This window comes from Pelodiscus sinensis, chromosome 8, assembly GCF_049634645.1.
Source record: "Pelodiscus sinensis isolate JC-2024 chromosome 8, ASM4963464v1, whole genome shotgun sequence".
In the NCBI taxonomy this organism is placed as follows: Eukaryota; Metazoa; Chordata; order Testudines; family Trionychidae; genus Pelodiscus; species Pelodiscus sinensis.
The window spans coordinates 3,368,331-3,380,990 of record NC_134718.1 but is presented as its reverse complement, the minus strand read 5'-3'; the positions used below and the strand labels follow the sequence as shown (position 1 = coordinate 3,380,990).

Below are 12,660 nucleotides of genomic sequence, written 5' to 3'. Positions count from 1 at the left end.
CGTGTTTCTGGTCGCCCCTCCCTCTTCCAGCCAGCCCCTGCCAGACCGAACACTCGCCTCCCCGGCCCGGCCACCAGCCCCCGCAGCACTCTTCCCCCAGAGCCCGGCCACACAGGGATCCCAGGCACAGCCACTAGTGGGGCGGGGGCTTTGCAGCTTCCCGCGTTACAGCGTCTCGCTAGCGGACGTGCTGACCCCTCCTCCACTCACTGCCCGAGCCCCTTAGCGCCTCAGTGTTCCCATCTGTGAAATGGGGCAATGGCTCCCTCCCAGGTGAGGCCGAAGGCGGGAACAGGACTCCGGGCTCCTGTCCCTGGAGCTGCCCCAGCCTCGCCGGAGGGAGCAGCCGCCCAGGTTCCGCAGTGCATCCAGGCTGGGCTGCGCCTCCCGCAGGTTTATAAACCCCAGACCGGAGCCGCAGGTTTTACCTCGGATGCCTTTGAAGACGTGGAGACAGCACCTGGCCCAGGGTCGCTTGGTCCCGCCCTCAGCCTCTCGCCTCTCCCGCGGGTAGGGAAGGGGGTCCCCCGGCGGCTCCACGCTCTCGTAGGGGTTCTCCACAATGGCCTTGGGGTTGTAGATGGCTCGGATCTTCAGGGAGGCGGCGGGGGAGCCGGTGTAGCCAGGGTTGTCCCAGGCTCTCTTCCCCAGGGCGTCCAGCTCGTGCTCCTCCTGGGCTCGGAAGTGGCTCTCGGCGCGGTTGTTCAGCCGGGAGGAGCTCATGGCGTCTCCCCGGGGAGCGCTGGGCTCTCAGTGCGTCGGCTGGGGGCTGTGGGAGGCAGGGAGCCGTGTGCCAGGGGCTGAGACGGATGCACGCAGGCTCTCTCTCCCTCCCTTTTATACTCGCGGCCGGTGGCCTGGCTCCGAGGGCGGCGCAGCCCGGGGGGAGCGGCTGCAGGGCTACTCTGGGAGCGCAGCTGCCGTCGGGGGCTGCCCCTCCCCGTCCGGCCGGGAGAGACGCTGCCAGGGACCGGCTCTCACTGCGGGAGCTGGAGGCTGGGGAGGTACCAGGGCACCTCCGGCTGCCGGCGGCCCAGCCGAGCACCTGGTGCTTTCCGGTGATCCGGGCAGCGCGGCAGGGGCCGGGAGCTTCGAGGGGCTCCGGGGCAGACGGGGCCAGGAAGGAGCCCCGAGGGGCGGGGCAGGGAGCAGCGACCATGGAGATCTGTGGAGTTTCCAATGCTCAGCGAGCTGTCGGGGCCGGGCCCCCGTGTGTCAGCCTCCGGGGCCTCGTGGCGGTGCGGTCCGAGAGCCCGTAGAGCAGGCTGCACAGGCCCTGGGACTAGGCTCGGCCCCGCTGTGGTGCAGGTCTCGGCGACGGTGTGTTTGCGCCCCAGGCCCGACCTGCAGGAGAAAGCTTTGTTGGCCCAGTGCAGAGCTCGGATGCGCCTCTGCTCCTGCAGTCGGCCCTCGGGCAGCAGCCCCAGTGGGGATGCACTAGTCCGGCGGGGCAGCGCCACCCCCCACCCGGGACACCGCGAGCCCAGCTTGCAGCGTCAAAGCCTGGGCTGACCAGTCCCAAACGTGCGGGCTGCGGCTGGGAGCCACACAGAGCAGGCCGAGGCCCGTCGCCCCGGCCCTCCCCCAGCGGAAGCGGCTCAAAGCGCGCCCGAAAGTGCAGCATCGATTTATTGGCAGGCGCGGCGGCCTGATGGGCCATTAGCCGGTGATGTTAGGGACATGAAAGGAGCGCTGCCCCTCCTGCCCCAGGCACCCGGCTCGCTGCTGACAAAGCAACCTGGGCGGTTTGATCTCTGGATCAGCCCCCCGGCGCGTTACCCCCCACGCTGTGCAGCTGAGAAAGCCGGCAAGGGCAGAGCTGCCCCCGGCAGGGCACCCCCCGTGGGCCAACGGCCCAGCTGCTGCCCCGGGAAGCCTCCCGTGCACTTGCATACCCACCGAACACAGCAGGCAGCTCCCTCTTACCAGCAAGGGCAAGGGTGGGTTGTGCCAGGACAATGGGACGTGCCGGGAATGGGACTGGTTCTCAACACCCTACAGAACAGAGACAGGCTCACCAGACAGATGAAAGGGGCCGGCTGCTGGTGCCCCTCCTCTGGGACCGCCCCAGCCCTGAGCATCCTCCTTTGGGGGGGCGGAGGGGCTAAAACTCCCTCCCCCCGATTCGTATGGGAACCTTGCTGGCTAGTCCCCGGGGGCAAGTACCCAGTTTGCTGCATCCCTCCCGCTGGCTGGGGAGCGCAGGGGGCAGACGAACCGGGACCTGCCCCAGCTGGGGGACATGTGCCCCGCCCCTGGCTGTGCCTGCTGGCGCTGCAGCAGCCACGGAGAGGAGCTTCTCCCCTGGCCCCAGGGTGCTGCAGGAGAGGGGCTGGGGCTGTCCCCTCTCCCCGGGGCAGTCGGCACCTGCCCCCTCTGCCCCAGAGCAGTGACTGAAAGGAAGAAAAACCAAAACGAATGGAGTTACAGACCCGCTCAAGGCCAGGCAAGTCTGGACACAGCGCTGGGGTTCGAACCCGGATCCGCGCCCGGCCTCGCCTCTCGGGCGCTAGCTACTAGCATGCCCCAGAGTAAACCCGGGGGATCAGAGCACGTTTCGCTCACTGAAGCAAGAAGGTGGAAAGGAGCCCCGGGACATGGAGAGGCATTACCCCCCCGCAGCGCGCCCCTGGGACCGGCCCCCCCCCCACAGCGCGCCCCTGGGACCGGCACGGGCCCCCCCCCCGCAGCGCGCCCCTGGGACCGGACCCCCCCCCCGCGGCGCGCCCCTGCGACCGGGCCCCCCCCCGCGGCGCGCCCCTGGGACCGGGCCCCCCCCGCGGCGCGCCCCTGGGACCGGCCCCCCCCCCTGCGGCGCGCCCCTGGGACCGGCCCCCCCCCCGCGGCGCGCCCCTGGGACCGGCCCCCCCCCGCGGGGCGCCCCTGGGACCGGCCCCCCCCCGCGGGGCGCCCCTGGGACCGGGCCCCCCCCGCAGCGCGCCCCTGGGACCGGCCCCCCCCGCAGCGCGCCCCTGGGACTGGGTCCCCCCCCCGCAGCGCGCCCCTGGGACTGGGTCCCCCCCCGCAGCGCGCCCCTGGGACTGGGTCCCCCCCCGCAGCGCGCCCCTGGGACCGGGTCCCCCCCCGCAGCGTGCCCCTGGGACCGGCACGGCCTCCCCACTCCACTGTGTGCCCCTGGGACCGGCACGGCCCCCCCCTGCAGTGCGCCCCTGGGACCGGCACGGCCCCCCCCTGCAGTGCGCCCCTGGGACCGGCACGGCCCCCCCCTGCAGTGCGCCCCTGGGACCGGCACGGCCCCCCCCTGCAGTGCGCCCCTGGGACCGGACCGGCCTCACCCCCCTGCAGCGCGCCCCTGGGACCGGACCGGCCCCCCCCCCCTGCAGTGCGCCCCTGGGACCGGACCGCCCCCCCCCCCACAGAAACACTGCCCAGCACGCCGGCCTCCGAAGGGTTAACCCATCCCGGGGCTCCCAGCGGCTGGGCCGGGCAGGGTGGACCTGGCTGTGCAGGGCACGGCGGGTTTGCAGGGATGCGCCTGGAAGGGGCCGCCTGGGGCGCAGGGAGCCCCGAGGGAGCGGAGCAGGAACCACGACCCGGCTGCCCCCGGCCCCCCGCTCCCAAGGGGCAGGAGCAGGCTGCAGTCACCACTAGGCAGGGCCCCCACTCTGCCGGGGTGCGAGGGGAGCTTTTCCCTCCTGGCCTCGCCCAGAGCCTGGGGCGCTTAGCCCTGTGCCCCTGGCAGGGCGAGCAGGCGCTGGGCCAGCTTGGTGCTGCCCCCTGGGCGTGTGGCCTGGCAGCGCCCGCTAGGCCAGCCCCCCGCCTGTTGCTGCCCTTTCGCACAGGCCTTATCGCGGCCGGCCGGGCAGCACGGCCCATTGTCCGCGGAGCCGGGCCTGCGTATCGGCCACCGGCACCTGGCAGCTCCCAGGGCCGCACAAAGAGCGACACCCCCAGCACAGCTATCTGGCCACACAGCCGGCTGGCTGCACAATGCCTGCAGGAGCCCGGCGGGGGGGCAGGGGGAGCGGGCGTTCCGTGCCCCGAATGCGTCATTTCTCGTGGCTTTGGTTTTTGCAGACCCCTCCTCCGCACCCCACGCCCTGGTCGAGCCCCTCGGCTGCGCTCCCCCGCAGGAAGCGGCCCTGACTTCTGCAGGCAGCTTTCATCCCCCGCCGCTGAGCCGGAGGCTAGCAAGGCAGGGCTGTATGTAGCAGCCTGCCGGAGACCCGCACCACAGTACTAGCGTGTTCCAGGGGATTAGAGGCCCTGCCTTTGACGGCTCCTCCTTGAGCGCCCTCCTGGGCAGGCTACAGCAGAACAGGTGTGCCTGCCTCAGTTTCCCCTCTGCTGACCCATGAAAGCAGCACGGTCTCACAGCCCCATCACAGCCTCCCACTTTTGGGCACAATGGATTCATCTCCTCCAGCACAGCTGTTCCCCCAAGCCCTGGGCGTACCAGGGTCCAGTTCCCATCACAACCCAAACCCTCCCCTCCCCAAGTGGAGAGCGCCCAGGAGTGGTCCTGACAGAGCGTGTGCGTGTGCATGTGCGTGTGCGTGTGCGTGTGCGTGTGCGTGTCTCTCGCCCTGCAGAGCTGGGAACAAAGCAAGAACTTCCCTTCAGACTAACCAGGGGCCACAAGACGTCAGAACACGCCAGCATTGGAGCCGGGGGTCTGATTTCTGTCTTTTCTATAGGCTTGGACATGGGGCTCCGGCCGGCTTACTGCTGAGCTCTCTGCCAAGCCCCTGGAAAGACGTGATGTGCGTTTGGGGCGGGGGGGATAGGGGGTCTGTCCCGTCCCCCCGCCGATTCGCCGCTTGGCTTGTACTGAGCATGCTCGGTAACACTGCTGGGGCCACTGTGCCAGGCTGCCCCCCCCCCCCCGCTGCTCCCCCAGGCACAGGTCGGCCCAGCCGCACAAGGCTGCTGTGGTGCTACGGGCCCCAGGAGCTACAAAGTCCATCCTGGTCTGGGTCCCGGGTGGCTCGGGGCAGGGCCCCTCCCGCACCAGCCACGACAGCCTAGCCGCCAGGGTGCAGCAGAGCCGGGGGCTGAGGCGAGCTCCCAAAGGACAAACGTAGGCCTGGCCCAGCCTTCTGCCCCGGCGCTGGCTACCCTGGGCTCTCTAGCACTAGCTCAATCCGTACATCGTACCCAGCAGAGCAGCCAAACCTTTACTCACCTCCTCACACCTGTGAGCACCTGCCGGCCGCTGAGTCTCTTGGGGTCCTGCAGGGTCAGAGTCTTCTGACTGTGCTGCGCTCGTGCGAGCGGGCGGTGCGCTCGTGCGAGCAGGCGGTGCGCTCGTGCGAGCAGGCGGTGCGCTCGTGCGAGCGGGCGGTGCGCTCGTGCGAGCATTCACAGACTCTGTGCTTAGCTGCACCCGTGGTCATTGCATGCCTCCCACGAGACTGGCGGGGGATGCTGCCTGCCCCCCAGCAGGGGAAGAGCTCAGTGCACAGGCTTCCTGGGGCCCAGAACACTGACCCGCTGGCAGCAGAGGGTTGCTCGGGCTCTCCCAGCTGCCCTCTCCGATCCCAGCAGTGAACGGCCTGGCCTGCACCTGGCGCGTGGCCCCTCTGGCTGCGCTGCTCGCGGCGTGGAGCACGGCGGGAGCAGTGGCTGAGCCGAGCCCCAGGCTGACGGAGGATGCACCTGTCCCGCCGCTCGGGGAGGTGGGCTACACACGGCCGGGAGGACCCCGTGATGAGGGCCTCCCCCCCGAGCACTGAGCCAGCCCGGGGCTGCCTGGCTTAACACAGCCAGGCGTCCCCATCAGGGGGCAGTCACACCACACCGCACGGCCACTCAGCCGGAGCCCGGTTCTAGCCAGCCCTGGCCTGTGGAGCCTGGGGCTGGAGGGAAGGGAGCAGTCGGGCGGGGGGGAGCTTGGAGAAAGAGGGTGGAGCAGGGCAGGGGAGGGCTTGTTCCAGGCCCCAGTCTCATGGCCGTGACCCTGACTTTCCCTACAGCCCTGGGCAAGTCACTTTGCTGCTCTCTGCCTCTCGTGCCGTGCACAGGGCGGCGGGGCTGTGGGCTGGGGCTGGCTGTGGAGCCCACGACACCGCAGGCAGCTGCCTATGGCCCCACGAAGTCTGGGCAATGCGGTGCCCCAGTCCGGCGGCGCCTTGGCAGCTGGGCGTTTTGCTCCGGCGGCAAGGGCAGAGTGGGCGGGGGCCGCGCAGGGTCTCAGCACAGCGCTGCCAGGCCTCGGGAAGCTGCCAGCCCCGCGGGGCCAGGAGCCGCAGCAGGACAGCCTGGACGCTGCAAGGCTGATGCAAACCAGAGATTCAGACCCGGCAGGGCCCTCGAGAGGCACTGAGTCCAGTCGCCTGCTCCCACCGCAGGGCCCAGCCCCGTCTCCACCATCCCCGACTGCTTGAAATGTCTCCAGGGCCGGAGACTCCACGGCCCCCGCGTGTGACCACCCGACAGGCAGGACGTTTCCCTAGTGTCCAACCTCAACCTCCCCGGCTGCAGTTTCAGCCCCTTGCTCCTTGTCCTGTCCTCAGAGGCCAAGGGGGACAAGTTTTCTCCCTCCCCCTTGTGACACCTTTTAGATCCGCTCTGTCCCCTCTGTCTTCTCCTTTCCAGACGATTCCTTCAGCCTCCCCTCCTAGCTCCCGTTCTCTGGCCTTTCATCATCCCTGTTGCTCTTCTCTGGACCCTCGCCAATTTCTCCCCAGCTTGCTTGAAACGGGTGCCCAGCACTGGACACTGCCGCCCACTCAGCGCAGAGCGGAGCTCGCCACACTCCTGAGCACGCAGCCCACAACCAGGTTTGCTGGTTTTGCAACAGTGTCACACTATTGACTCATTCAGCTTGTGGTTCACGCTGACCCTGGATCCCTTTCTGCCGGACTCCTGCCTAGACAGCCGCCTCCCGTTCTGGGTGACACGGATTGTTCCTCCGAGCGCAGCACTTTGCATGGGTCCTTATAAACTTCACCCCGTTTACCTCCCACCATTTCTCCAGCTTGTCCAGATGCTCCCATGCTTCTGTCAGAGCTGGTGGGGGCTCGGGGTCTGGAGGACGTGCTGGTGGACGGGGCTCCGGTCCCTGGCCTTGGCATGCCCTGCGGCTGGCTGCCCTGGCCGTTCCACAGCTGGTGGCTGCAATGGGATAGCCAAAGGGGGGCAGGGGAGGGGCAGGTTTGCCACAAGCCATGCCCAGGCCAGCCCTGGCATTGGGACAAGGGCAGCGCTGCCCTGCCACTGTCATGGCCCCAAGGGCTGCCCTGGCCCTGCCCCATGGATACAGAGGAGGCACCTCCCTGCTAAGCTCTCAGCAGCCATGGCCTGTGGGGTGCACACCCTGCGCTCCCCCCCAGCCTCAGCAGGGAGCCCCACTGCAGGGAAAGTGCATGAGCTGTCTCGGAGCGAGGGGACAAGCGCAGGCAGCTCTCTGGGCTTCCCCCCTCCAGCAGAGTGACCAGGCACCCCACCAGCAGCAGCCAGGCATCCCTGCCTCAGTTTCCCCGTCACACTCAAGGCAAGTGCCTGATACTAAGCCCCCCTCCTCAGGGCATAATTTATTCTGCGCTGCCCCCAAACCCTTGTGGTGCCGCCCCTGAAATCCCCGCAGCGTGGGGAGATGCGGTGGGGTTACCCTATCCCCCTAGGGAGTCAATGGGAGCCCTGCAAATCCCAGCCCCAGCCCCCTCCTGCCCAGCTCCCAACCCCTCCTGCCCCTGCTCTGGGGGTCCACTCTCCCCAGCCCACCCCCAGCTTCTGGGCACGGCACCCTGCCCCTCAGGGCCTCGGCCTCCCACTCATCTGGGCCTGGCCTGGGCCTGGGCCTGGGCCTGGGCAGTTCTCTCCCCACTCAGGCTCTCCTTGGGCAGGGTCACTAGGCCAGCTCTGCTGAGCCCAGCCTCCAGCCCAGCTGCCCTCTCTTAACCCGGCTGGGCGGTCAGCTGGCCAGTCAGGGTGCTCCAGCCTCCTCCCTTAAAGGGCCAGCGCCAGCCCCAGGGCCCCACGTGCCTGGTGTCGTGCAGATCCATGGCAAGAGGGGCCCTGCCCCACGGAGCTTCCAATCAATCAGTTGCCCCCGGCATGCTAGCGAGCCTCTCCCGCCAGGAGCCGGGCAATAACCAGGGCTCGGGCGCCGCCCACCAGGAGCCGGGCAATAACCAGGGCTCGGGGCGCCGCCCACCAGGAGCCGGGCAATAACCAGGGCCTCGGGCGCCGCCCCACCAGGAGCCGGGCAATAACCAGGGCTCGGGCGCCCGCCCGCCGGGAGCCGGGCAATAACCAGGGCTCGGGCGCTGCCCGCCGGGAGCTGGGCAATAACCAGGGCTCGGGCGCTCGCCCGCCGGGAGCCGGGCAATAACCAGGGCTCGGGCGCCGCCTGCCGGGAGCCGGGCAATAACCAGGGCTCGGGCGCCGCCCGCTGGGAGCCGGGCAATGACCAGAGCTCGGGCGCCTCGCCCGCCGGGAGCTGGGCAATAACCAGGGCTCGGGCGCCGCCCGCCGGGAGCTGGGCAATAACCAGGGCTCGGGGCGCTGCCCGCTGGGAGCCGGGCAATAACCAGGGCTCGGGCGCCCTTTGCTGCTGCGCTTTCCCTGGCCGGCGGCCCAGCCCTGGTGCCGTGCTCCCCTCAGCCCTGCTCCGGCGGCTCCGTTTGCAGCTCTCCCTCCCCAGCGCGGGGCCTGGGCTGCGGCGCTCTAGTGACCGAACACAGGCCCGGGAGCCAGGCGCTCCGGCCCCCTCCGCGCCTCGTGCAAGGCACTTGGCCGGGGGGTGGATGCGAGTCCCGCCCCGCCTGCTGGGAGACTCGCCATCTGCAGCGCTTGGAGAGGGTCAGGCGTGGGGCACGTCCCACGGAGGAGGGACGCGCCCTGCGGGGTGGCTGCTGCAGCCACAGCTGAGCTACCTCTACCCTTGGCGAGGCCCGGGGAGTCCCGCCAGGAATGAACGGCACCCAGGGTTGGGGGGTCTTTCTTAGGGAGGTTGCCTAGTGGTTAGAACAGAGGCCTGGAACCCAGGGCTCCTGGGCTCGCCCACTGGCTTGCAAGTCTGCAAGGGTCCCTGGGAGTCCCCCAAGCCACCCCGTCCCATGCTGAGGCAGGCCCAAGCACACCACGGCCACCCCAGCTCTGTGTGCCAGGCCTGGCTTTTACACCCTCCCAGGCTGGGTTTCCAGCACCAGCAATGAGCACCTGTTCCGTCGCCCCAGTCGTCCCCAGGGCCAGCCTACGTCTGCCTCTTGCTCCATCCTCTGGCGCCACTGGCACGGAGAACACGGGCTCGCAGCCGTCTCCCAGCTCTTCCGATACCCGCGGCGTCCGTCTCCAGCGGGGCGCGTCCGTTGCCTCTCGCTGTTCCTCAGCGGCAACGTCTCCAGCCCGGGGTGTCATTTCTGCTCTGCCCTGACTTGCTCCGCTTTGGCCATCCTCCCTAGCGTGGCACCAGGCCTGCAGCCGAGAGCTGACGGACGCCTGTGCGCGTGGCATTGCCTCGTCCACCCCTCTCGGCCCCGGCTGTGTGGAGGGTGCACCTGCCCCGCCAGCCCCCTTCCGCCGCCCGCGCATTCGACCCCCCCGGGAAGCACTTGGTGCGCGACTTGCTGAGTCCCACTGGGCTGGTTTCAGACCAATTCTCTGCTTTGGCCACGTCGCTTTGAGTTAACCCTGCCCCCCCAGCCGCGGGCCGCCCGTCACGCACGCCGGGAAGGACAGCGTTGCATGGCCCTGGGCCCAGGACGGAGCCCCGCGGACCCCCACTGCACACGCTTGCTCGTGCATTAGCCAGGCTCACCTTTTCACGAGTGCCTCTAATTCTGTGGGCTGGTCTGCAGGAAGGGCGGATCCCACGGACCTTGTCACCTCTTAGACCCAGCCGCGAGGGCTGGGGTGGCCGAAGCCGGGCACTCAAACTCAGAGGTACTTGTGAAAGGTTGGGCCGTGGTGCCCGTGTGGCAGTCCTTACTCGCACACGGGGGCGGGGGGGTGGTTTGTGAAGTGCTGAGGGGCATTGGCTGCCCCCCCACCCTGTCAGGCCAAGCTTCCCCCTTATCGGAGGCCTGGCAGGCCTGGAAGCCAGGACCCCCACGGTGCAATCGTGGCCGTGACCCTGACTTTCCCTACAGCCCTGGGCAAGTCCTTTGCTGCTCTCTGCCTCTCGTGCCGTGCACAGGACGGGGAGGGTGCGTGTGAGCCGGCTCCCGGGTGCGTGGAGGGATCAGGCGATGGGCAGAGGCTCTAACATGCCAGGCAGGGCTGCTGACACCCCGCTGTGCTTGGGAGCCAGCTGCTCGCAGAGCCCCGGCCCGCCCAGGCGTCTGCGTGGCCACAGAGCTGCAGCGAGCCCGGGCCCGCCTCCAGACCAGCTGCCTCCGCGCCCACCCGCCCGGGCCTGCCAGGCCCTCGGCTGCGGCTCCCCTGGGCGGCGCGTGAGAAACGAAACACGTTTGCTAAGCTGCCCTGCCTTCCCGTGGGGCTCAGGGCTTCCCTCCCCCTTGCCACCCCTGCGGGGCGGGGCCCAGCTCCCCAGGGCATCCTCTCCAGGCGCTGGAGGGCGGGGCGGGCGCCGAGCAGGGACCCACCCGAACGCGCCTTGGCAGGCTGGAGTTAGGAACACGCTGCTCCCCCTGCGCCCCTCCCTGCCCCGCCTGGGGGCTGCTCCCCCCTGCGCCCCTCCCTGCCCCGCCTGGGGGCTGCTCCCCTCCCTCCCTGCCCTGCCTGGGGCCTGCTCCCCCTGCTCCCCTCCCTGCCCCGCCTGGGGGCTGCTCCCCTCCCTCCCTGCCCTGCCTGGGGCCTGCTCCCCCTGCACCCCTCCCTGCCCCGCCTGGGGGCTGCTCCCCTCCCTCCCTGCCCTGCCTGGGGCCTGCTCCCCCTGCACCCCTCCCTGCCCCGCCTGGGGGCTGCTCCCCTCCCTCCCTGCCCCGCCTGGGGGGCTGCTCCCCTCCCTCCCTGCCCTGCCTGGGCCTGCTCCCCTGCTCCCCCTCCCTGCCCCGCTGGGGGCTGCTCCCCTCCCTCCCTGCCCCACCTGGGGGCTGCTCCCCCTGCACCCTCCCTGCCCCGCCTGGGGGCTGCTCCCCTCCCTCCCTGCCCCGCCTGGGGCCTGCTCCCCCTGCACCCCTCCCTGCCCCGCCTGGGGGCTGCTCCCCTCCCTCCCTGCCCCGCCTGGGGGCTGCTCCCCTCCCTCCCTGCCCCCGCCTGGGGCCTGCTCCCCCTGCACCCCACCCCCTGCCCCGCCTGGGGGCTGCTCCCCTCCCTCCCTGCCCCGCCTGGGGCTGCTCCCCTCCCTCCCTGCCCCGCCTGGGGCCTGCTCCCCCTGCACCCCTCCCTGCCCCGCCTGGGGGCTGCTCCCCTCCCTCCTGCCCCGCCTGGGGGCTGCTCCCCCTGCACCCTCCCTGCCCCGCCTGGGGGCTGCTCCCCTCCCTGCCTGCCCCGCCTAGGGGCTGCTTCCCTCCCTCCCTGCCCCGCTGGGGGCTGCTCCCCTCCCTGCCCCGCCTGGGGGGCTGCTCCCCTCCCTCCCTGCCCCGCCTGGGGGCTGCTCCCCTCCCTGCCCCGCCTGGGGGCTGCTCCCCTCCCTGCCTGCCCCGCCTGGGGCCTGCTCCCCCTGCACCCCTCCCTGCCCCGCCTGGGGGCTGCTTCCCTCCCTCCCTGCCCCGCCTGGGGGCTGCTCCCCTCCTGCCCCGCCTGGGGGGCTGCTCCCCTCCCTCCCTGCCCCGCCTGGGGGGCTGCTCCCCTCCCTCCCTGCCCCGCCTGGGGGGCTGCTCCCCTCCCTGCCCCGCCTGGGGGCTGCTCCCCTCCCTCCCTGCCCCGCCTGGGGGGCTGCTCCCCTCCCTCCCTGCCCCGCCTGGGGGGCTGCTCCCCTCCCTGCCCCGCCTGGGGGCTGCTCCCCTCCCTCCCTGCCTGGCCTGGGGGCTGCTCCCCTCCCTGCCCCGCCTGGGGGCTGCTCCCCTCCCTCCCTGCCCGGCCTGGGGGCTGCTCCCCTCCCTCCCTGCCCCACCTGGGGGCTGCTCCCCTCCCTCCCTGCCCCGCCTGGGGGCTGCTCCCCCTGCACCCCTCCCTGCCCCGCCTGGGGGCTGCTCCCCTCCCTGCCCGGCCTGGGGGCTGCTCCCCTCCCTCCCTGCCCCGCCTGGGGGCTGCTCCCCTCCCTGCCCGGCCTGGGGCCTGCTCCCCCTGCACCCCTCCCTGCCCCGCCTGGGGGCTGCTTCCCTCCCTCCCTGCCCCGCCTGGGGGCTGCTCCCCTCCCTGCCCCGCCTGGGGGCTGCTCCCCTCCCTCCCTGCCCGGCCTGGGGGCTGCTCCCCTCCCTGCCCCGCCTGGGGGGCTGCTCCCCTCCCTCCCTGCCCGGCCTGGGGGCTGCTCCCCTCCCTGCCCCGCCTGGGGGGCTGCTCCCCTCCCTCCCTGCCCCGCCTGGGGGCTGCTCCCCTCCCTCCCTGCCCCACCTGGGGGCTGCTCCCCTCCCTCCCTGCCCCGCCTGGGGGCTGCTCCCCCTGCACCCCTCCCTGCCCCGCCTGGGGGCTGCTCCCCCTGCACCCCTCCCTGCCCCGCCTGGGGGCTGCTCCCCTCCCTGCCCCGCCTGGGGGCTGCTTCCTCCCTGCCCCGCCTGGGGGCTGCTCCCCTCCCTCCCTGCCCGGCCTGGGGGCTGCTCCCCTCCCTCCCTGCCCCGCCTGGGGGCTGCTCCCCTCCCTGCCCGGCCTGGGGCCTGCGCTCTCCGGCTGGGGACCCCGGCAGGCGCAGTC

The 12,660-nt window shown here is 71.5% G+C and overlaps 1 protein-coding gene across 7 annotated transcripts in view; it reads right to left on the bottom strand.

Moving 5' to 3' along the window:
- PKD2L1 (polycystin 2 like 1, transient receptor potential cation channel) overlaps positions 1 to 8,009 on the bottom strand; it is a 31,068-nt gene extending 23,059 nt beyond the window's left edge. Inside the window, exons 1-3 of one of the 7 annotated variants that reach the window (XM_075934597.1) lie at positions 5,147 to 8,009; positions 1,900 to 1,995; positions 429 to 1,344 (exon numbers count right to left, since the gene is read on the bottom strand). In XM_075934597.1, coding sequence (XP_075790712.1) covers positions 429 to 723 — 295 coding nt within the window. In that variant the 5' untranslated portion in view covers positions 724 to 1,344; positions 1,900 to 1,995; positions 5,147 to 8,009. Of the gene's footprint in view, positions 1 to 428; positions 1,345 to 1,899; positions 2,631 to 5,146 lie in introns of those variants that run through there. The other 6 variants (XM_075934596.1, XM_075934601.1, XM_075934600.1 and 3 more) reach the window with 6 other exon arrangements.
- Between the last annotated feature and the right edge of the window lie 4,651 nt (positions 8,010 to 12,660).